At 46.7% G+C, this 22,270-nt stretch overlaps 1 protein-coding gene across 2 annotated transcripts in view; it reads left to right on the forward strand.

The window, feature by feature from the left end:
• Positions 1 to 22,270, forward strand: part of RBM17 (RNA binding motif protein 17) — a 286,908-nt gene that overhangs the window by 140,711 nt on the left and 123,927 nt on the right. For both annotated transcript variants that reach the window (XM_086918944.1, XM_086918945.1), the window contains exons 6-7: positions 282 to 335; positions 873 to 1,011. In XM_086918944.1, the coding sequence (XP_086775070.1) occupies positions 282 to 335; positions 873 to 1,011 (193 nt within the window). The remainder of the gene's footprint in view (positions 1 to 281; positions 336 to 872; positions 1,012 to 22,270) is intronic.

Consider the following 22,270-nt stretch of genomic DNA (forward strand, 5'->3'; position numbering starts at 1 on the left):
CCAACTTTTGTAACTCGGTGAAAGCACCACATGCATGCATGCATGCATGCATGGATGGTAAGATGGTAAACTCTACCTTTTAGGAAACTGTACACAGTGGAAAAAAACTATTTTGATGCTGATCGCCTTTTTCAATGAAAAGGCATTAGTCAATGTTTTGCAAATATTAACTCTTGTGAGTGTTGGCTTTTCTTTTCTTACTTAAGCTCGCTGCTTTCCCCAGAGAAGATATCTAGCTTGTGTCATTTGCTCCCGTATAATTTTTTACATTTCCTTTGCAGACGCTGGTGGAGCTGCCATTGCCCCACCTACATCTCTCTTGGAGAACAAAGAGCGTAAGTAAACTGCAGTCCTCTTATTTGTGCTCTTGCATTTCGAAAGTCCATGATGCTGGTTCAAGTACGCTGGACATATTGCCTTTTCTAGAACGGCCCAGTTTTTTCATTTGTTGTAATTCATTATGGTATGTTTGCATCCCATGCTTTGTAAGATTTATTGGTCTATTTTAGTGCTAGTCTTTCTTACTCTTTGCATAATAGGAAACTGCCTCTAAATGCATGCCATCCTGCAACTGCAGTCATCAGATCTGAAGTAGCCTACTTCTCATACATGTGTTTTCCAAGCACTAAATTTAATCAGCCTGTACAATAAAGTATGTCTATGTCAATATTTAAGAATCTGCACACTTTATTTCGTGCTCTATTCAGTGTTAAATTAGGAATCAGGCAAGGTAGCCACCGACTGATTGTGGACGGCAATATATTCTGTTACTGTGAAATACCTTAGATAGTGTTTTGGACACTGTTGGCAAGAGTCATTTGTTTTGCTGACTGCTTATCCTCTGCTCTGCTTTCTACTTTTCCTTCCTTCAGCTCTTTCAGGACCCTATGATGATGAGCCCAGGGGTCGTGGCCCCTCAGCCAAAGCTGCAATACCTCCTCCCATGTACGATGACCTAGATAGGCCTCGATCTCCAACAGGACCCAGCAACTCTTTTCTTGCCAACATGGGGTAAGCACTAATGTTTGCTCTGAAATAGGCATGCATAGCCAGACAAACTTAGTTGCCTGACATTGGATCAACGTGCCGGCTGCATAAGGGTTACTTGGATATGTCTGTGATAGCATGTTTGTTTCTTTGCTACCCATTTAACTTGTATACCCTTTTGAGCTGTATTATGTAGGAGGACTTGCTTGCTTAATCATCTTTATACTATGATACCACACAAAGCCTGTAGGGGCTGGCTAAATTCTCAGTGTGGTCTATGTTATGTTAAGGGATTTGTAGCGTGCACAGCTACTCAAAAGAGTGTCCCTGCGCAAGCCCAAGAGTCATAGGAGACCAAAGCATAGGAGAACTAGAAACAGGCTAATTGAACAGAAACGTTTTAAGTTGTTTCCTAAACTGAGAAGGATTCTTAAGATGACGCAAATCCAGAGGTAGGGAATTCCAGCGGCAAGAAAGGCCATTGAGCTACTCCCCTTACGTTTCAGACGAAACCTGGGAACAGACGCTTGGAACATGTTCAAGGAACGAAGAAGCCTGCCGGGGGTATACAACTGAAAACGTTTCTTGAGATAGGCAGAGCATACTCGTAAAGTGCAGCATGACCAAAAAGTGAATCAGTCTGGAGAGTTGAAAAATTAAGAAATTGGAAAGGACATGGTTAATTAAATTCCCATACGCTTGGTCGCAAACCTTCACATCAATATTTTGACTGCAAAATGATTGTACTCTACTAACCTAAAGGGAATCTGCTATCTTGCAGGGGCAATACCTTCCGCTGTTGAGCGTACCATTATTCATCAACACTTAAAAGCTCTCTGCAAGATGGAATCCTGTATTTTATGTATTTGTTACATAAAGTTGTGTTAGGCACACGTGGGCTAGTTCTGAATGCTCCACATGCATTTATTGGTTAACATTGTTGAGATGCATGGTATCAGTGTTGTGGGTGGAGGCAAAATATGTCCATGACACTATACTGCTGGCACACTATCATGATTGTATTTGATAGGGTTTTGAACATTTCTTTTTTCTAGTTGTTTTTTCACGGAAACAAACTATTTGAGAGGTGGCAATTCTATGGTCTGTGATTTAAAATGTTTGTGCAACATTTGGAGATTGAATTGCTATCAGACTGAGTGTGTTTCATTGCAATTAATCTTGGCTTTCCTTGCTTCCCTTGTAGGGACTTCATCTTGTTATCTGTGTTCCAAGTCCCTTGATATCTTTAGATTGAATAATATCTTCCATCATGTATCTATTAAGGGTATGACCTTACAACTTTGCACACCATATGCATGTATGTTGAGGGTTTTGAATTTTGTAGGAAGCTTCCTTTGTGTATGGTATTGCCATTAGGTGGTTATGCTGTGCACATAGTCCAGGGGTTCCCCAAAAGTGTACAGGAAGCAATGTAAAACCCAAAGTGCTCTATTAGTGGTAGGGTGGATGAGCAGCCTAAGGCCTAACACAGAGTAGTGTAAGACATTTATTGCACTACGTTGACAAATAATGGACCCACAACTCAAAGGAGATCCACACCAATGTTATCAAAATAAGCTTTGTATTTTATTTTAAGACCAAGATCTTAGCAATAAAGTAAATACGTGTTCGAGGCATATGGGCTGCAGAGTGGTACATTATGAATAGATCGCCATCTGGTGTTGGGCTCGGATGATTGCACTTTGTTTTTCTCTTGGATAGTCTTTGTAGATTGGTGACTCCTCCCTTGGTTGCTAGTGTGCATGGGCATCGGCTCCATCCTTAGATTGTTTTTTTCCGCCATCGGGTTCGGATGAGGATTGAAGCGCTCCAGATCGACTTCGGAAAGAAGTGATTTTTCGGCGCGTATTCCCTTTCCAATTCGACGGTATGGTTATCGAACGCGATTTCATTTCCATTCCGACGCGTTTCGACTCCAACATCAACGAAAAACTTTGATCTACGTCGACGAATAGGAGGCTTTTCTCGACGTGGTCAAGCCCGGAGTCCTATGGAAAGGACTCCATTTAAGAAATGTCCAACGTGTGGTGCTAAGTTCCCACACAAGGACCTACACGAGGTGTGTAACCTCTGCCTATCACCTGAACACGAATCCAGGGACTGCGAAGCCTGCGCAGCATTCTCCTCCAAGTCGACGATTAGAAACCGTCGAGCTCGACGACACGAGGTTTCCAGAATGCAGTCGGAGGCGATCCCGGAGCTGTTCGAAGACCAACACCTCGATGAAGAAGAGGATCATGAAGACTAGTCTGGGTCGGAAGGGGACGAGTCGGATGTCGAGGAACTCGACGTGCAACAAACCGTGAGTGACGACGTCCCCTTACCAAAAAACCGACCCCGTGCGGTAACGACCCCGCCTTCGAGCCCGGTCAAACCGCAGAAAAAAGTTTCCGACGCCCCGCCTTCGGGCCCAGCAACAAAACCGAAACTGAAACCGAAACTCTCGGGCTCCCACCATGTCGGATCCGAGAGACGGTCGACATCGACTTCCACACCGAAGCTTCATGCAAGGGAAAGCTCGGCATCGAAACATTCCATGTCAAAACCGAAACATGCTTCGACGTCGAAGACTCACTCGATACCGAAAAAATCGAAATCAAGCAAATCCTCTGTGCCGAAAACACCGAACATTGACGATCGAAAGCAAAGGCACCTTTCGGAACCAAAAGCTTCGGTACCGATACAGGAGCAACAAACAGATCTGAAACAAAAGATTTTGTTTATCGATCCACAAACTGGCAAAGTAGTGACAAGAAGAGGAAGAATGAACAGCTAAAAGACAACCCTCTTGCTTCTAAGAAGAGAACAATGGGGACAAATACAACTCCTCCTACTTCTCCTCGACCTAGAGGCACACCCTCTTCTCCTATTCCTCACACTATGCCAAATATTCCTCCACCTTCTACACCAAGACCATCTACACAGCAGCCAGATGTAGACAGTGATACAGGGGAGGGAGAACCTCATGAGGACAATGACACTATCCCAGATGAGGATTACCCATGGGAAAATTATGACGCAGGGTCAGATGATGACAATGACCCAGAGTTATATCCCTCAAAGCCTTCACCACCTGATGATAACACAGGGTTTGTACAGCTCATTAATAGGGCAGCAAAATATCATAAGGTAGATCTACATACAGAACCTCAAGTAGAGGATTTCCTATTAGAGACACTACCTACTGCACAAAGATCATCAGGTACTCTACCTATGCTGAAGGGTCTTCTCAGTCACACAGCAGACATATTCAAAGACCCAGTGAGGGCTAGGGTGTTAAACCCAAGAATTGATACAAAATATAAAGCAGCTCCAAAGGACCCAATATTTATCAAGGGGCAAGTACCTCTGGACTCGCTTGTAGTATCTAACGCTCGCAAAAGAGCAAACTCATTATCTACAGGAGAAGCCCCTCCACCTGATAAGGAGTCAAAATTAATAGATGCATCAGGCAAAAGAGTAGCATCACAAGCAGCAAATAGCTGGCGTATAGCCAATACACAAGCGCTACTTGCACGCTATGACAGGGCACATTATGATGAGTTAGAGAAACTCATCACACGTCTCCCTAAAGAACATCAGAAAAGAGCAGATCAGCTAATACAGGAAGGAAAGATAATAACTAACACTTCCATTAAGTGCGCCCTGGACGCAGCAGACACTGCAGCAAGATCCATCAACAGCAGTATCATGTTGAGGAGACATGCATGGCTTAGAGTCTCAGGGTTCAAACAAGAAGTACAAACCTCTTTATTGAACCAACCCTTTGATCAGAAGACACGTTTCGGATCAAGCACAGATGAGACCTTAGAAAAGATGAAAAAGGACACAAACGGCTAAGTCAATGGGAGCATTACAACAGCCAACACAAAGGGGTTCCTTTCGTAGATCCACCTATAGAGGGGGCTCAAAAAATACAGGATTAAGTCAGCAATCCACCTCTTTTACACCTACGTCACCCAAAGGTAATTCAAGAGCAAGTTACAGAGGTAACAACAACAAGGGTAGAGGTCGCGGAAATAATAACAACCGCAACTCCCCAACACCAAAACAGTGACTTAATACAGCTTCCCCCAGACCACATAACACCGGTCGGGGGACGGCTAGCACAGTTCCTACCTGTCTGGGAAAACATCACATCAGACAAGTGGGTGAGACAAATTATCCAACATGGTTATTGCCTAGAACTCACAGCTACCCCACCAAACATCCCCCCCAGACAGCGTCCAATGAGTCAAGACCATCTGACATTGTTAAAAGAAGAAGTACTATCACTGCTACAAAATCATGCTATAGAGAAGGTTCCAAAACATCAACAGGGGACAGGAGTATACTCTCTATACTTCCTAATTCCCAAAAAAGACGGGTCTCTAAGACCAATTTTGGACCTTCGACCTCTCAATGCATACATAAATTCGGAACATTTCCACATGGTCACACTCCAACAAGTACTTCCTTTACTGAAGAAAGGGGACTTTCTTTCTACACTGGATCTAAAAGACGCTTACTTTCACATCCCAATTCACAAAGCCCACAGGAAATACCTAAGGTTTGTAGTGGAAGGACAACATTATCAATTCAAAGTCCTTCCGTTCGGGGTCACAACGGCACCAAGAGTGTTCACAAAATGCCTAGCTGTGGTGGCAGCACACCTAAGAAGACAACAAATACATGTCTTCCCTTACTTGGACGATTGGCTAATAAAGGCCAAGTCACAAGAAGAATGCCTTCACAACACACAGAAGACCATTCAATTGCTGCACCACCTAGGGTTTACGGTGAACTACAAAAAATCACACCTACATTCGAACAAAATTCAACAATATCTGGGGGCTACTATAGACACAGAAAGAGCCAAAGCATACCCCAATCCAATCAGAATACAAACAATGGTCAAGTTGATACAAAAATTTCAACCACAACACTCACTACCAGCACGAGTGTTTATGCAGCTGTTAGGCATGATGTCCTCCTGCATACTGCTAATACCACATGCCAGACTACAAATGCGTCCACTACAGGAGTGTCTAGCGACACAGTGGAATCAGGCTCAAGGTCAGATTACAGATCTGGTGTTGGTAGACGACCGTACGCATTGCTCTCTGAAGTGGTGGAACACAACAAACATTTCCAAGGGACGGTCGTTCCTAGAACCGATTCCACAAGTGATACTGACAGCGGAAGCATCGCTCTCCGGATGGGGAGCACACATGGACAAATACACAGTGCAGGGGAAATGGAGTGTGCAGCAAAAGAAACTGCACATCAACTACTTGGAACTACTAGCAGTATTTCTAGCACTAAAAACTTTCCAAATGCAGATAACCAACAAGGCAGTCCTGATCAGAACAGACAACATGACTGCTATGTATTATATTCAAAAACAGGGGGGGACACACTCTCTCCAACTATCCAAACTAGCACAGGACATTTGGAGATGGGCCATTCCTCAAAACATCTATCTGTTAGCAGAACACCTACCAGGAGTTCAAAATCAGATAGCAGACATCCTAATCAGAGAATCAGAACAAGTACACGAATGGGAACTGCACGACCAGATACTGCAGCCATTCTTCCAAAGATGGGGGCAACCAGAGATAGATCTGTTTGCCAATCATCAGAACGCAAAATGCCAAAACTTCGCATCCAGGTACCCTCACCACCGGTCCCAGGGCAATGCGCTATGGATAAATTGGTCCAACAAATTTGCTTACGCTTTCCCCCCTCTCCCACTAATTCCGTTAGTGGTTCGGAAACTGCAACAGCACTCGATGACAATGATACTAGTAGCACTCACGTGGGCAAGACAGCCGTGGTTCACCACGCTACTACAACTCTCACAAGTGCCACATCAAAAGCTAAGATTATTACACATGCACCTTACACAGAACCATGGAGAAATAATGCACCCAGATCCCAAACAATTGAACCTAGCGATCTGGCTCCTGAGGTCATAGAGTTTGGATATTTAGATTTACCACCAGAATGTATGGAAATCATTAAACAAGCAAGACGCCCTACCACCAAAGCATGCTATGCAGTAAAATGGAAGAGGTTTGCTGTACACTGTAACAGTAATAACATCAACCCTCTGGACGCATCCACTAAACAGATTATTTGCTATTTACTACACTTGCAGCAATGTAACTTAGCATATACCTCTATCAGAGTTCATCTCGCAGCGATAGCGGCGTACCTACAAAACAGGCAACATCTTTCCCTGTTTAAAGTACCAGCAATCAAAGCTTTCATGGAAGGACTCAAAAGAGTCATTTCACCAAGACGGCCACCTTCCCCAGTCTGGAATCTCAACATAGTACTTACCAGACTAATGGGACCACCCTTTGAACCCATGCATAGGTGTGAAATACAATTCCACACATGGAAGGTGGCCTTCCTCATAGCCATCACGTCACTCAGAAGAGTGAGTGAGTTGCAAGCGTTTACAATTCAAGAACCATTCATGCAGTTACACCAAAATAAGGTGGTTCTTAGAACAAACCCGAAATTCTTACCAAAAGCAATTTCTGCATTCCACATCAATCAGTCAGTGGAACTACCGGTCTTCTTTCCAAAACCACAGCCGGTAGCGGAAAGGGCACTACATACATTAGATCATTAGATGTAAGAAGGGCAATATTGTATTATATAGAAAGAACACAAACTTTCAGAAAGACAAAACGGCTATTTGTAGCGTTTTCTCCTACACATAAGGGCAATCCCATCTCTAAAGCAGGCATTGCCAGATGGATTGTAAAATGCATACTGATATGCTACTTAAAAGCAAAGAGGACATTAACTGTTCCTCCTAGAGCTCACTCTACACGTACACTAGGAGCATCTATGGCATTCTTGGGAAACATTCCACTAGATGACATATGCAAAGCAGCTACCTGGGTTACACCGCATACCTTCACAAAGCACTATTGTGTAGATTTGCACACAACACAACAAGCTAGAGTGGGACAAGCTGTATTAAAGACTTTATTTCAGACTGTTGCAACAGACACGGGCGACCACCGCTAGGGAGAGAACTGCTGTATAGTCTATTCATAATGTACCATCTGCAGCCCATATGCCTCGAACGGAATATGCTACTTACCAGTATGCATCTGTTCTTGGCATAGAGGGCTTCAGAGTGGTACATGCCCTCCCAGCCTCCCCGGAAACCTGTGTCTGTTCCAACAATATCTTATTTAGATACACTTACATGGGCATTTCTATCTGTATTCTATCATACTACTCCATCTAACCCTACTATGGCAAAACAATCTAAGGATGGAGGCGATGCCCATGCGCACTAGCAACCAAGGGAGGAGTCACCAATCTACAAAGACTCTCCAAGAGAAAAACAAAGTGCAATCATCCGAGCCCAACACCAGATGGCGATCTATTCATAATGTACCACTCTGCAGCCCTCTGAGCCAAGAACAGATGCATACTGGTAAGTAGCATATTCCTTTTAAATAAATATACTTTTCACTTGTAAAAATCAACACTAAAAATATTTTCAGCACAATTCAATGTTCTCCTAAGGGGGGAAAACAATTTCACAGTTAAGTATCACACTTCGGGCGCAAGGGTCAGGTGAGTACCAAAACTGCACCCATTGCGGCGGCCGGGTGCAGAGGTCGGAGTTCGGCCCAAGGCTTTTCAATGGAGACTGGGGGGTGCCTGGAGCCGCACTGCTTGCAGCGAAGTGGATCGGTTGCAGGGGCCTAGCTTTGGGGATTAGGACCAGCACAGGGGTTGGCCACAAAGCAGCACCAAACATACACCACCAGCAGCACAGGGGCAGCTGGGTGCAGGGTGCTATTTCAGCATCAGGCACCAAATGCTGTTCAATGGAGATTATTCTTTTGGCAAGCAGGCTGCAGGTGTTGCACTGGAGGTTGCAGGAGGAAGACCAACAACAGCAGAGATAAATAGAAATGTATGGGGTCGTAGGGGCACCGTCTGTTCAGCTCACCTAGGCCCTGGGACTTCGGGTGCTGGGACACCTTTCAAACTTTTGAGTCTCTTACCGGAGCTGATCACGGTCAGAGGGAGCCTCTGGATTCACATTGCAGGCACCGCTGGGGAGATCAGGAGAGCTCAGCCAATGCTGGACTTGAGGTCAAGATCGCTGAGGAGACTTCATTACACAGGTGAGCCACTCGGACTCGCTGATCCGGGATCCTTGGAGCTACTTTCTTCTAGATAGGTCCGCTGTCCACGGGAGATTGGAGTCTTTTTCAAAGGCAGCAGTCCTCCCAGGGTTTTCAGAAGTCGCTGGCTGTAGAAGCTGGAGACAGGCCAGTAGGGCTGGGGCCAAGGCAATTGTCATCTTAAGTCTTCTCTCCAGGGATTTCTTCTTAGGTCTAGTTTCTAGCTCGGGGGAGCCTCCTAAATACTGAATTTATGGGGTGTTTTAGGGGAGTAGTAGGTGTAGGGCACTTAAAGTGGGGTGACTACACCTGCTGGTATGCCACCCTCCTGTGGGAGGAGGCACATACCTAGCCCTGATTCGAGTCCCCTCGTCTTCAAAATGGAGGGGACTGAAAAGTGTGCTTAACTTTGCTTCTTCCACCTTAGGCCCATCCTGGGGGAGGAGGTGTGACGCTTCTGTCCAGGATGTTCATTTTCTCGCGTCCCAGAGAGCAGGGACTCTCCACCTAGGGGTCCAGAAACATGTCTGTTGGTGGCTGTCTGCCTACAGCCGGTCAGAGACCACACCAGGGTTTGTAGGTTTTTAGGGGGCACCTCGGAATGCATGATACAATACATCTCATACTGGCATCACAATGGATTTATTGAGAGGAGTACTTTGGTACCATACATTCCTGTGTTCAGTGATGCCATCATGGTGCTGTGGAAATAGTGTTCAAGTTTCTAGCCCATATACTCTCAATGGTTTCCCTGGCACTTACAACATTAAGGAATGGTCCCTAATATTGTAGGGAAATTTTTGCCCATTCAGATATGCCCTTACCTGTGATACAGTGTACCCTGCCTTAACGCGGTAAGACCTGCTAGAGGGGTGTCTTCAGGCAGTGCTGTCTGGAATGGCACCCAGGCAGGGTGCCATGTCGACTATCATTTTCTACCTCACAGGGACATGCAAGCTACAAGGGCAGTGGCAAGGCCCCAGTGAGGGGTGTCGCAGGGGACCCTCTTCAGCTCCCAGGCCCTGGGTACCCAAGGTACCATTTACAAGGGTCTTACAGGGGGCAGAAGTAGCAGTTGTGGATATATTTTAGGGAATAGGCACTGGCACAGGGGACCTGGTTGGCAGAGACCCTGTGCACTACAATTGAAACCACATCAAAATCAGGCAAAATGTGGGGTCTAACCTTGTAAAAAGTCCCAAAGGCTTGACTTTTGACTGACAATACTCAAATGAGGTCTTACAGCTGCATTAGTCGTTATAGGTGACAAATTATTCATATAACAAACAAGACATTTAACCTATTTACAAGCTTTGCATAAACAGACTGTTTGCAGACCACTAAGTGATCGACTCCCCACCCCCACCCCTCAGGGGTTTGTTTGACATGAGACTGATCACGTTATCTTTCAAGAAGTACATATTGAATAGCATAATCTGTAGCTGAATTACCCTAAAGTACTACATGTGTTATTTTATAGTTAGCTGGTTCACATTGAGCATAGCTATCTAGAAGCATTTCAAGGGGCAATAACATTTTGGAGGTACTGGTATGTCATCTGAATCTTCGGGCCTGAACCCTGAAGGCCATTCTTTTCCAGAAATAACAGCCTCTCTGATAACAAGCAAGACACATGACTGACTCTACTTAATCCTTACTGGCCTCTCAGATGTTTAACCTGACTCAATGGCTAAAACATCATGTAGCTACTCTGCCCCACACTTCCTCTTTTGGAGGGGAAACAAAATGTGACTCACTAGTATTTTTAATCACCTAATTCCTTCATGTGCTTCAGTGATGTAGATAACACTTTGAGTTAGTACTTGACTTAATGAGTTGCACATGAATACAGACATACTAAAGCACAGATGAACAGGACTATACATTCAGTTTCACTGGGTCCTTACATTGGGATGAGGTAGATGTAAGGGAACAGCCTGAATATATAACATAGTATTGTCCCTATAAATTACTGAGATTTGCTGGAGAGATTATGCTTAATTATTTTCAGTCCATCTTTCCACTCACCTTCCTATAAAGTGATCTGTAATCAAACAAATGATTATGCCAATCCCAATTAAGTTATCCATTCACACTGTTTAGATAATCACTATATTCATAGCATGTGTTGGCTGCAGATGCTATGCATACTCCTGCCATCTAGTGTTGGGCCCGGACTTTGCAAGTTGTTTTACTAAAGGAAGATTCGCGATCAGCGTCTAGCGTCGTTTCTCCTCTCCTTTGAGGTATTGCGCATGTCAAACACTTAGTGAAAGTTTTTTTTCTGTCATTGGGCTCAGACAAACTATGTCGAAGCTGTTCAGTATTCAACGCCACACGGCATATGGGAAAACAATAGCAATCTGAATCGACTTCTACACCATGATGCACAGGACAAAGAGAAATATAAGACTGCTCTGGCTCAATATCATAAAAAATATAAAAAATGCTCGCAGAGCCCGTATTGTGCTGCAACTTAATCCAGCATGAAATGCCCCCAAAGTTCTCTACCAAATCTTAAAATCCTTCACTAACCCAAAGGCATGCAACAACGAAGCAGCTCCCTCCCAAGCTCTCTCTGATAAAATAGCAACGCACTTTATTCAGAAAATTGAGCTGATTTACGACAAATCACCTCAGTTGGAAACTCTCAGCAGAATTCTACAGCATACTACTCTCCTGCTCCACCTAATGTGCCGACGTTAGAAAAGTTCCCCAAGCTCACGCCCAGTGGTGTAGAGTCGTTACTGAACACAGTAAAATCAGGCTCCTCATTGGAAATTATTCAGGCTAAGACCACCTCTCTGCTCTCCAAACAGCTATCCACCCCAATTCGCTCGATCCACAATCTTTCGATGAGAGAGGGCCAACTTCCCTGTGAATTGAAGGCAGCACAAATTATCCCCATCCGTAAGAACCTTAAGTCCCCCATGGAAGACCTATCCAACTACCGCCCAATTTCTCGGTTACCTCTCCTCAGCAAGATATTGGAAAAACATATCACAAACACCTGTCTATGTCGAAGCCTCAAGCTGCCTTGCTCCATCTCAGTCTGGTTTTAGGCCCAGGTACAATACTGAGTTAGCTCAGATTGCTGTCACCGACAATATTAGACGGCGCCTGAACAATGGACAAGCAATACTTCTTGTACTGTTTGATTTGTTGGCTGCCTTCGACACGCTCTCATCAGACTCTGCTCAGGAGACTCAAAGAAATTGGAATCCAAGGGCTAGCTTTACATGAGATGTAGAGTTTTCTCTCTCATCGAACTCTGACCATTAACCTATGCCCTTTCCATTCAAAGACCACAGGACTGACTAAGGGAGTACCCCAGGGATCCGGTCGCAGCCCCACCCTATTGAACATTTATGTTGCTCCCTTAGCGGGATTAATCATTAAATTAGGATTTGTACCAATCTCGTTTGCTGATGATACTCCGCTCCTACTTCCCTGTGACAAACACTCCCAACGCTCAGTCTACCTTCTCGGATGGCATGATGGCAATTGCAAGCTGGATGAATAACAATTTCCTCCAGCTCAGCACGGGGAAAACTGAGAGGATGCTGTTTGGAGATGCCCCTATGATGTGGTACCCAAGCTAGTGGCCAGAAGAGTTGGGCGCTGCTCCGGCTCGCAAGACGGTGGTCAAAAACCTGAGCGTACACCTGTACCAGAAACTGATAATGAAGGAGCACGCTGCAACTACCCACAGTGCCTGCTTCCACGTGCTAAGCCTCGTATGTAGGGTATTTCCCTTCCTCCCTCTGACCACTCGGAAAACACACATCGAGGCATTGGTGCTGAGCCGCCTGGACTACTGCAATGCCCTGCTGATTTCAGCTAACAAATCATTATACAGATTATAGGTAGCCATAATACAGCGGCTCGCCTTGTCTCGAATTCCCCCCAACCCCAACCCCCACCCAACCCCCCCCCCAAATACTGTCTCCCTCCCTCTCCTACACCAACTGCACTTGCTTCCAGTGCGTAAGCAGATCAGATTTGCTGCATTGTGCATAAATCCTTGAATGAGAATCGTCCAAGCTACCTGGTGGAAAAATTCACTAAATATCTGCCATCCCCCTTCTACTGGAACCAGCTCCCCAACTATCCACGGCAATGCCCGGATCACCTACAGTTCAGAAGGCTCCTCAAAAAACTGTACTGTTTTAACCTGTATCCCTTCTCTGGCTGGCTGCAGTATGTCCATAGCGCTGCGATACACCTTGGGGGGAGATTCGGGTGCTTTATATACTAATACATTTCAAATATCACTGGTGTAGAACTTCTCGGAATCTGAACATAGTCAACCGGCTAGAATGATCGTCTCTGGGAGATGGAGCCGAAGAAAAAACTCTTCAGACGTTGCCAAGGCAGAGTGCAGCCACGACAGTGACGTTTACTGCGATGCCAGCTCTCCGACAGGGGAAGGGATGGTCATAGCCAGGCCACACTACAACTACTTTAACAACAACCAAATATTCCACCAAAAGAAGCAGGTGTTAAATCCACAACAACTACACCTGCTCAAAGAAGTAATAAAAGCATTACTACAAAAGGGGGCAATCGAAAATAGTCCCACACAAGTACCAAAACAAAGGAGTGTATTCCGTTTATTTTCTAAAACCAAAGAAAGATGGAACCCTAAGACCAAATTTGGATCTACAACCACTCAATCGCTGCATACTGTCATAACGTTTTCACATGGTCACACTACACGATGTAATAACACTACTTCAAAAAGGCAACTTCATGAATGCATTAGGCCTGAAGGACGCTTACTTTCACATTCCAATTCATCCAGCACACAGAATATTCCTGAGATTTTTGGTAAGTAGACGTCATTATCAATTCAAAGTACTATCCTTTGGAGTAACAACTGCCCCAAGGGTATTCACAAAATGTCTGGCAGTAAAACTAGGAGGCGAAACATTCAAGTTTCCTAATCTCGACGATTGGCTGATCGAGTCCAAACAAATACAAATATCTATCAGACACCCAAAAGACAATAAATCTACTGCATCAATTGGATTTCTCAATCATTGGGACGACAACGTCACATCATCAAACATCTCAAATTAAACCTTATCTGTGGTCCATTCTCAATACATCTTGGGGACAGCTTAATCTTCCGAACCAACTGGATCTTTTTCAGCCACATCACCTACCAGTGAAAACAAGCATGAAAGTATTCGAAATTATGGCATCTTGAATAACAATAGTACCTCATGCTCGCCTACACATGAGACCCCTTCAGGAGTGTTTAGCATCTCAATGGTCACAAGCGGGAGGGAACATGGAAGATCTAGTGTTGGTTTCACCCAAGGTTCAACGGGCTTTATTATGCCTTCAAGGATCCAATCCCGTAAACAACAATCACAACTGATGTATCACTTCTGGGATGGGAAGCTCATATGAAGGAAATTGTGGTTCAGGGACACTGGACAACACTACAACAGCTGCTAAATGTCAACATGTTGGAGGTACTGCCCATTTCGATGGCTCTCAAAGCATTTCTCACAAACAGCAGGAAGGAGGATAAGCTGGCTTATAAACTGGCACATAGAGCATATCTAAAAGCTGTAATACAGCAAGAAGAGAACATTTGGGTACACGAATAACGAGGCAAAAAACTCCTGAAAGGAGCTCTTTAAGATACTAAAGGAGTTTACAAACCCCAAAGTAAGCACCCCCTCTATTTCCCCCACGCAAGAACTTTGTGATGATCTAGCCAGCTATTTCAAGGAGAAGATAGATAAAATCGACTGCTCTCTAGGGGTTGGAGAAGCATCAAAGGGGATAGTATCTGAGGGGAGGGATACCTCACCACCTAGGCGCGACTCTTTTGTAACCATCACCATTGATCAGGGGTAGTTGGTACTCGCAGCGACGAAATCTGTTTGCCAATTGACCCGGCTCTATCGTTTATCATGTCAGAACTAGCACCGGTTCTGTCCGCCTCGCTTTCAGAGGTTAGTAACTTTTGCTGGCCACGGCTACATTTCCTAGGAAGTGGAAGAAGGCGCACATCAAACCTCTGTTGAAGAAGGCGTCGGCATATCCGGCAGCCATGCAAAATTATAGGCCGATTTCCCTCCTTCCATGTTGCTCTAAGGTCATGGAGACGCTGATTAATCAACAACGCGCAGGTTATCTGGAACAGTCTGATTTGTTGGATGCCTCCCAATCGGGCTTCTGAGCGGAGCATATTACCGAAGTCACAGATACAATAAGGATGTCTCTGGATTGGGGGATTCCTACAATGTTGGTGCTCCTGGAACTGTAGGCGGCCTACAACACCATCTCTCACAGCATCCTGCTCGACAGGCTGCGAGAGATTGGTGTCTGAGGGATGGCCTTGGTCTGGTTACAAAGCTTTTTGACAAACAGAAAACAATGTGTCCAATTGGACACATTGGTGTCTGGACAAAGGGGTTCCTCTAGGGTCCATCTTAAGTCACACCTTGTTCAAAATCTATGTGGCCTCTCTGGCTGCCATTATTAGATCTTGCGGTTTTGAGACGATCTCTTATGCAGATGACATGCAGGTGATAATCCCCTTCGAGTCGGATCCTGCGGCAACCAGAGCCAAGTTTAAGCTCTGCGTGTTGAAAATAGCCTCCTGGATGAGTAACAATTTCCTTCAGCTATACTCCAACAAAATGGAGATTCTTCTGTTTGGGAAGGCTGAGGAATTATGGTCGGCGGACTGGTGGCTCACGGAACTTGGGGAGTCACCCATTCCAACGAAGTAGGCAAGGAACCTGGGAATATAGCTTGACAATAAGCTTTTTTTTTAAGATAACGTGAAGACACAGTCGGGCACATGCTTCAGGATTATACAGATGCTGAGGCCAGAAAGACCTTAATTCAGGCACTACTAGTTAGATTAGATTACGGCAATGCACTACTGGTAGGCGTAAGGGAGGACCTATCAACCAGGCTGCACGTTGTACAAAACACTGCAGCGAGTCTGGCTGTCAACAAATCGGCCCGTACCCCGTCACTACCTCTTCTGCAAACACTGCACTGGTTACCTATTAGAAAGAGAGCAATGTTTAAGCTTATGACGTTGGTGTTCAAAGCAACGCAAGGGAAGGGTCTGGCATACCTAAGGACGAAGGTAATCCTCTATGTCCTGGCCCGCCAGCTTAGATTGAGCAATCGGAAACTGCTATGCCCATGTAAAATCAGTAAATCCTAAATCGGTGGGCGTGCTTTCTCTCATCTTGCTCCCTTCCATTGGAACAGACTACAGAACGTGCACTACGCTGGGGCAGTTTATGAAACCGTTGAAAACATGGATGTTCTAATGACCATAGTGTCTTGAGTGACCGGGAGTGTGCTGCCAAGGCGCCGAGAGATCCCCCTGGGAATGATTCATTGCGCAATACAAGTTTTAATAATAATAGATTGACCTTCTACACACAGACAATATGGCTGCAATGTATTACATCCAAAAGCGGGGGTGGGCTGGGGACCCATTTCAAACAGTTGCCCCAATTTGCAAACAAAATATGGAAATGGGTCAACAATCGCAACATCTACCAAGCCTCAACACCTTAATCTTGCGTTCTGTCTCCTGAGGTCATAGAATTTGGATACCTCAGTCTACCTGAAGGATGTATGACTATTCTGTAGTAGGGGATCTCTGTGTATAGTCATAATCTAGTGAATAGACCCGCCCATGTGCGTGGACCCCTGAGCAATCAAAAATAATCTCTTAAGTTGTCAAAAAATGCAGAACTGCAAAGACACTTAAGAGAGAATTTAAAGACAGATAATGCAGCCTATATCCACAGGCTACACTGTCCAGTACTTCAACTAGAAATTCCACCAAAAAAACCACACCAACAGCACAGCTTGCCCAGTTTCCTCCACAGAGACACTTGCCTCTACCAGCAAAAGCCTCTGGAAAGATAGAGAGGAAGGCATGGGCAGACAAGCCCCATAGGCTGCCATTATGTGGCTCAAACAGGATACTGTGCCTTTAAGAGAACGCTCCAGAACTTCTCCCAGTATCCCAGAATGCACAGCAGGTCCCTTTTACTTCCAGTTCTTTTTTCCGGCTCCTGCAAGCAGGACCCTGGAGCATTGAGCTCTCCCTTTCAAGGGTTTATTTGGTGATTTTTTTTAACTTTTTCTTGTGTGTAGTGCTTTTTTTTTTTTTTAAGTACCAAGCCTTTTTCTTCCGTGTGGGTGCCCTGTATTGTCAAAATGCCTGGCTTATTTGACAATTGCCCGGAGTGTGATAGGAAGAAGGCCAAATCCGACCCACATGGAGTGTGCATCGTCTGCCTTCCCTCCTCTCATGCCCCAGAGGAGTGTGACATCTGCAAAACCTTCTCTGCCAGGACCCTGAGAGAGAGGATGAAGAGCAGGCTCATAGGCCTCGAGGACAGACGTCAGAAGGCACAAGGTGGGTCAGGGCCTGCTTCATCTGCCCATGCTGAGGCCTCTGGGGGGCTCCCCAGGGGCAGGAAGTCCAGTAAGCGTCCCCATACTCCGCCAGCGTCGATTGCGTCGACTACGGCGTCGAGGGGGATGACAGCGGTCTGTTCCCCATCTCCCCGGGGCTCTGGGGAGAAGCGGCATCGACGATCGGCGTCGCGGGAGCTGAACAGACCACCGTCGACAGCATCGTTGTCGACGTCCTCATCGAGTCATCGACGTCGAGAAAAGGCCCGGCGTCGGCGCTCGCCGTCGAGGCGACACTGCTGTTCGCCATCGGCGAAGAGGAGAAGATCGGCGTCGAGGGGATCCTCGCTGTCAAGGAGGCGTTCGCCGTCGAGGCGGCGTGAGGCCGCGTTTGCCGTCGAGGAGGCGTCTGCCGTAGAGGAGGCGTTTGCCGGCTAGGAGGCATTTGCCGTCGAGGAGGCGCCACCGGTCGACATCGAGAAGACGTTCCTCGGCGTCGAGGCGGCGTTCTTTGACACCAAGGAAGCGCAGGAGGAGTCCTGACGCTAGGAGGTCGCCGATTGGTTCGCCATAGTCACCAAGGAAGAAGACAAAGTCACCGGGCTCGGAGTACTCAGTGGTGTGTACACCTACTAAACTTAGGTCGCCTACCCCTCCTCCTTTGCCGAAGGGTCCGCCTCTACGGAACCCCACCTCCACCACCGCCTCATGGGCCGGCTCTTCGTCAGTCACCGCCACCTCAACTTCCACCACCGCCTCTTCCTTCCGTTCCCCCACCTGTGGCTCCACCCCGGACGGCCTTGTTGCCACGATATCCAACGCCGCCTAAGGGGACCCCTCAGCCGAGGCTCCCGGCCAGGCCGCCATCGCCTGCTCCTGCGAGGCCTGCGGATCGGCCGAGGCCGAGAAGATCGCGCTCCCCGTCCGGCCGGAGAGGGAGATCGCGGAGCTGTGGCCTGTCGTCATCTCGATCTAGACGACGCCACAGGAGGCGCAGATCCAGATCCCGCACGGGTTCATCCACCAGGGATTATTAACAGACGCTGTCGGAGTCTCCAGGGACGAGGGTGACGCCCGTTGACGATATCGTCTCTTTCCAGGAAGTGCTGTTGAGGGGTGCGGCTAAGCTAGGGATCACGGTGATGGTGCCAACACCTACGACGTCCGTGATCTTCGAGACGCTCCACAAGAAGCATCTGTCTCGACCGCTGCTGCCAATGGTACCTGGATTGGTAGAGACCGTCTCGGAGTTGTTTCTCACTCCGGCGGTGGCGAAGGCAGCTCCCTCCAGGCTCCTCATGAAATACCGGGCTTCGCCTCACCTCACTCAAGCTGGAGGCGCAACAGCGGGTGGCCAACCTGCCTTTCTCAGGGGAAACCCTGTTCGGCAAGCATGCGGACGATGAAATGGCCCGTATGAAAGCAGAAACCGAAACCCTGACGGCTGTCTGGTTAGAGGAGCCGGAGAAGAAGAAGAACTACTGCCTGTTCCAGAGACGGTTCGGAGCTTCAGGCAGAGAGCGAGGGCTGACTTCGGGACAGCAGCAACAACAGCAGCAGCAGTTCCGGAAGCCTTTCCAGAAGCGCCAAAGGGGCAGAGGAGGCCAACCGTCCGCAGCAGCGACCACTGGCCCGGCTGGGTCTAGGCCCTGAGCGTTTACTTCCCCTACATCGTATACCCACTCCGGTGGGGGGAAGCGTTCAATTTTTTCTGGCAGAGTGGAGAAAAATTACTCAGGACAAGTGGGTGCTGAATATTGTTTGCAATGGATACAGTCTTCGGTTCGCCTCCAGCTATTCCGCCGGTGAGCTCGCAGTTTCAGCTGCGAGAGCTCCAGGCAGAGGCTGACATCCTATTAAGGAAAAGGTTGATTGAAGACGTACCTCTGCCTCAAAGGGGAAGAGGTCTGTACTCGCGGTTCTTTCTGGTTCGCAAGAAGGACAAGAACGAGTTCAGGCCCATCCTGGACTTGCGGCAAGCAAACAAGTGGATTTGCAGATAGAGATTTCGCATGCTGTCCTTGCAGCAGATTTACCCTCAGCTGCAGCAGGGAGACTGGCTTTATGCTATATACCTACAGGATGCGTACTTCCATGTGCCCATTGCACAGAAACACAGGAAGTTCCTGCGATTCCAAGTCAGCGCCAATCATTATCAATACACAGTACTGCCATTCGGGCTGAAGTCTGCACTCAGGACGTTCTCGAAGTGCATGGCAGTAGTAGCTGCACACCTGCGGAAGAACAAGGTGTTTGTCTACCCGTACCTGGACGACTGGTTGATCAAGGCCTCCTCCTTCTCGGAAGCTCAAGCTCACTTCCAGAAGACGTGCGTTCTATTGAACAAGCTGGGGTTGCACATGTTATGTTATGTTATGTTAAATAGAATTTATTGAGCGCACGTACGCCGGTAGGCTTCATGGCGCTATTGGAAGATTTGCAGAGACCTAACACAACAACAAAAAGAGGCAGAAGTTAACTATGGGTAGGCTTGCCTAAAAAGCCAAGTTTTGAAGGCTTGTCTGAAAACCAAAAGGTCTTCATGGAGTCTCAGTGTCAGTGGCAGAGAATTCCATAGGGAGGAGGCTAGAAAGTGAAAAGAACCGCCTCCCTGGCGTTGTTTCCTAATTCGAGGCACAACTAACAAGTTCTTGTGACCCGAGCGAAGAGCACGTGAGGGGGTATACCTAACAAGCAGGCTGCTAATAAATCCAGGGCCCTTGCCTTGTAGAGCCCTAAAGATAATGCATCCAGCTTTAAAGGTTGCTCTCTGCGCTACTGGCAACCAGTGGAGACCGGCCAGACCCGGCCTGATGGACTGCCACTTGGGTATCTTGCAAATCAACCTGGCCGCTTGGTTCTGAACCAGTTGTAGTCTCTTGAGCTGCCCGGCTGGAAGACCCAAATACAAACTGTTGGAGTAGTCCAGGCGGGACAGCACGAGAGCGATGATGACTTGGATCAGAGCAGAGTAAGTTAACAGGTGGGCAATCTTCCTGATCTTACGGAGTTGAAAAAAAATTGAGGATACCACCGTCCCTACCTGACTTTTAAGAGAAAGGTCTTCATTAAAAGTAACCCCTAGGCTTTTTACTGTTTGGGACTTGACTGGAGGATTTCCCATTTCTGGAGGCCAGAAATGTGGCCCCCAGTACAGTTCACTCTTCCCAGGCAAAATCAATTCAGTTTTGCCTGGGTTGAGTTTCAGGTGATTTAGACTCATCCATCTCTGGACGTGGACCATGGCCTCCCGAAATTCGGTGGCAGCACCAGGGGAGTGCAGACGGAAGATCAATTGCAAGTCGTCAGCATAGTTAAAAATTAAAGCTTTAAACTTTCTTAGTGAAAACAACAGGGGTCGTAGATACAAATTAAATAAAAGTGGGGACAAGGACGATCCCTGAGGGACTCCGCATTCGTTTTTAATTTTAGGGGCTGTAAAGGTTCCTAGTCTCACTGCCTGGGTACGATCCGAGATAAATGGCTTCAGCCATCTCAAGGACGAGCCTCTGAGGCCCGCCTGGTCGACACGGTCGACCAAGATTGTGTGGTTGACCGTGTCGAATGCGGCCGACAGGTCAAGAAGTACTAGTGCTTGATGAATATCTTGTCCGCATTGCATCTAAGTACATTCTGGACCGCCAGTGTCACCATCTCGGTGGAGTGCCCCGGTCGAAACCCAGCTTGATTAGGTTCCAGATATCCAGTGGATTCAACAAAGCTAGAGAGACAGCTAGCAGCATGTGCCTCCAGAATTTTTGAAAGGAATGGTAGCAAGGATATTCGACGATAGTTTGATGGATCGTGGGGGTCCAGGCCAGGTTTTTTAATCAAGGGAATGAGTAGAGCGTGTTTAAACCCTACAGGTACCTTTCCCTGATCAAGTGAATCATTTAGCAGAGGAAGGATCCCCTGAGGGATAGATTGCCCTATTTCTGTAAAAATGTGGGGTGGGCAGATGTCATCGGGTGAACCAGACTTGACACGTGCCAGGGGAGCGGAAAAGGTTTTAGAGTCTATGGCAGGGAAGGCATCTAACGTGGCAGGATTATTAAAAATATCATCTAAGGGAGATGATGTAGGAGAGCTTGCAATGTTGCGTTTTATTATTACAATTTTCTCTCTGAAGTATTCATTCAGGGAGTCGCACAGCTTCTGAGTAGGAACTATTGAGGGGGCTGTCCTATCATCGTCGCAGAGCTCATTAACTATGTTAAATATATCTTTAGTTTTATTGGAAGAGGTTAAAATTTTTTGGGAGAAGTAATTGGTTTTGTGTTGGTGCAGAATTTTTTGGAACTCCTTCCTAGCAGCGCAATACACTTCTCTATCTTGTGGGGAGTAGTTTGCTCTCCACTTCCGTTCCTTTTGTCGTACCCCTAATTTAAGATTTTTCAATTCTTGGGTAAACCATTTATGGGCGTCGTTCCCTCTAATACTGGAGACCCGTACAAGGGGGGCTGAAAGATCAGCTGCGTGGCGTAGCCAGTTTGACAGAGATCTCTCGCCAGAGTCCAGGTCATCATGCGGCAGAGGTATAGATTTACTTAAAACTTCAATGAATCCAGGAAGATCCATAGATTTCCATTTACGGAAGTCTTTGCCCATGCATGATCTGGTCTTGACATTCCCTCGTATTTCCAACGTGAACTGAATGACGAAGTGATCTGACCAAACACATGGACTGATAACAGGGT

The sequence above is a fragment of the Lissotriton vulgaris genome, chromosome 1_1 (assembly GCF_964263255.1).
Source record: "Lissotriton vulgaris chromosome 1_1, aLisVul1.2, whole genome shotgun sequence".
NCBI lineage: Eukaryota > Metazoa > Chordata > Amphibia > Caudata > Salamandridae > Lissotriton > Lissotriton vulgaris.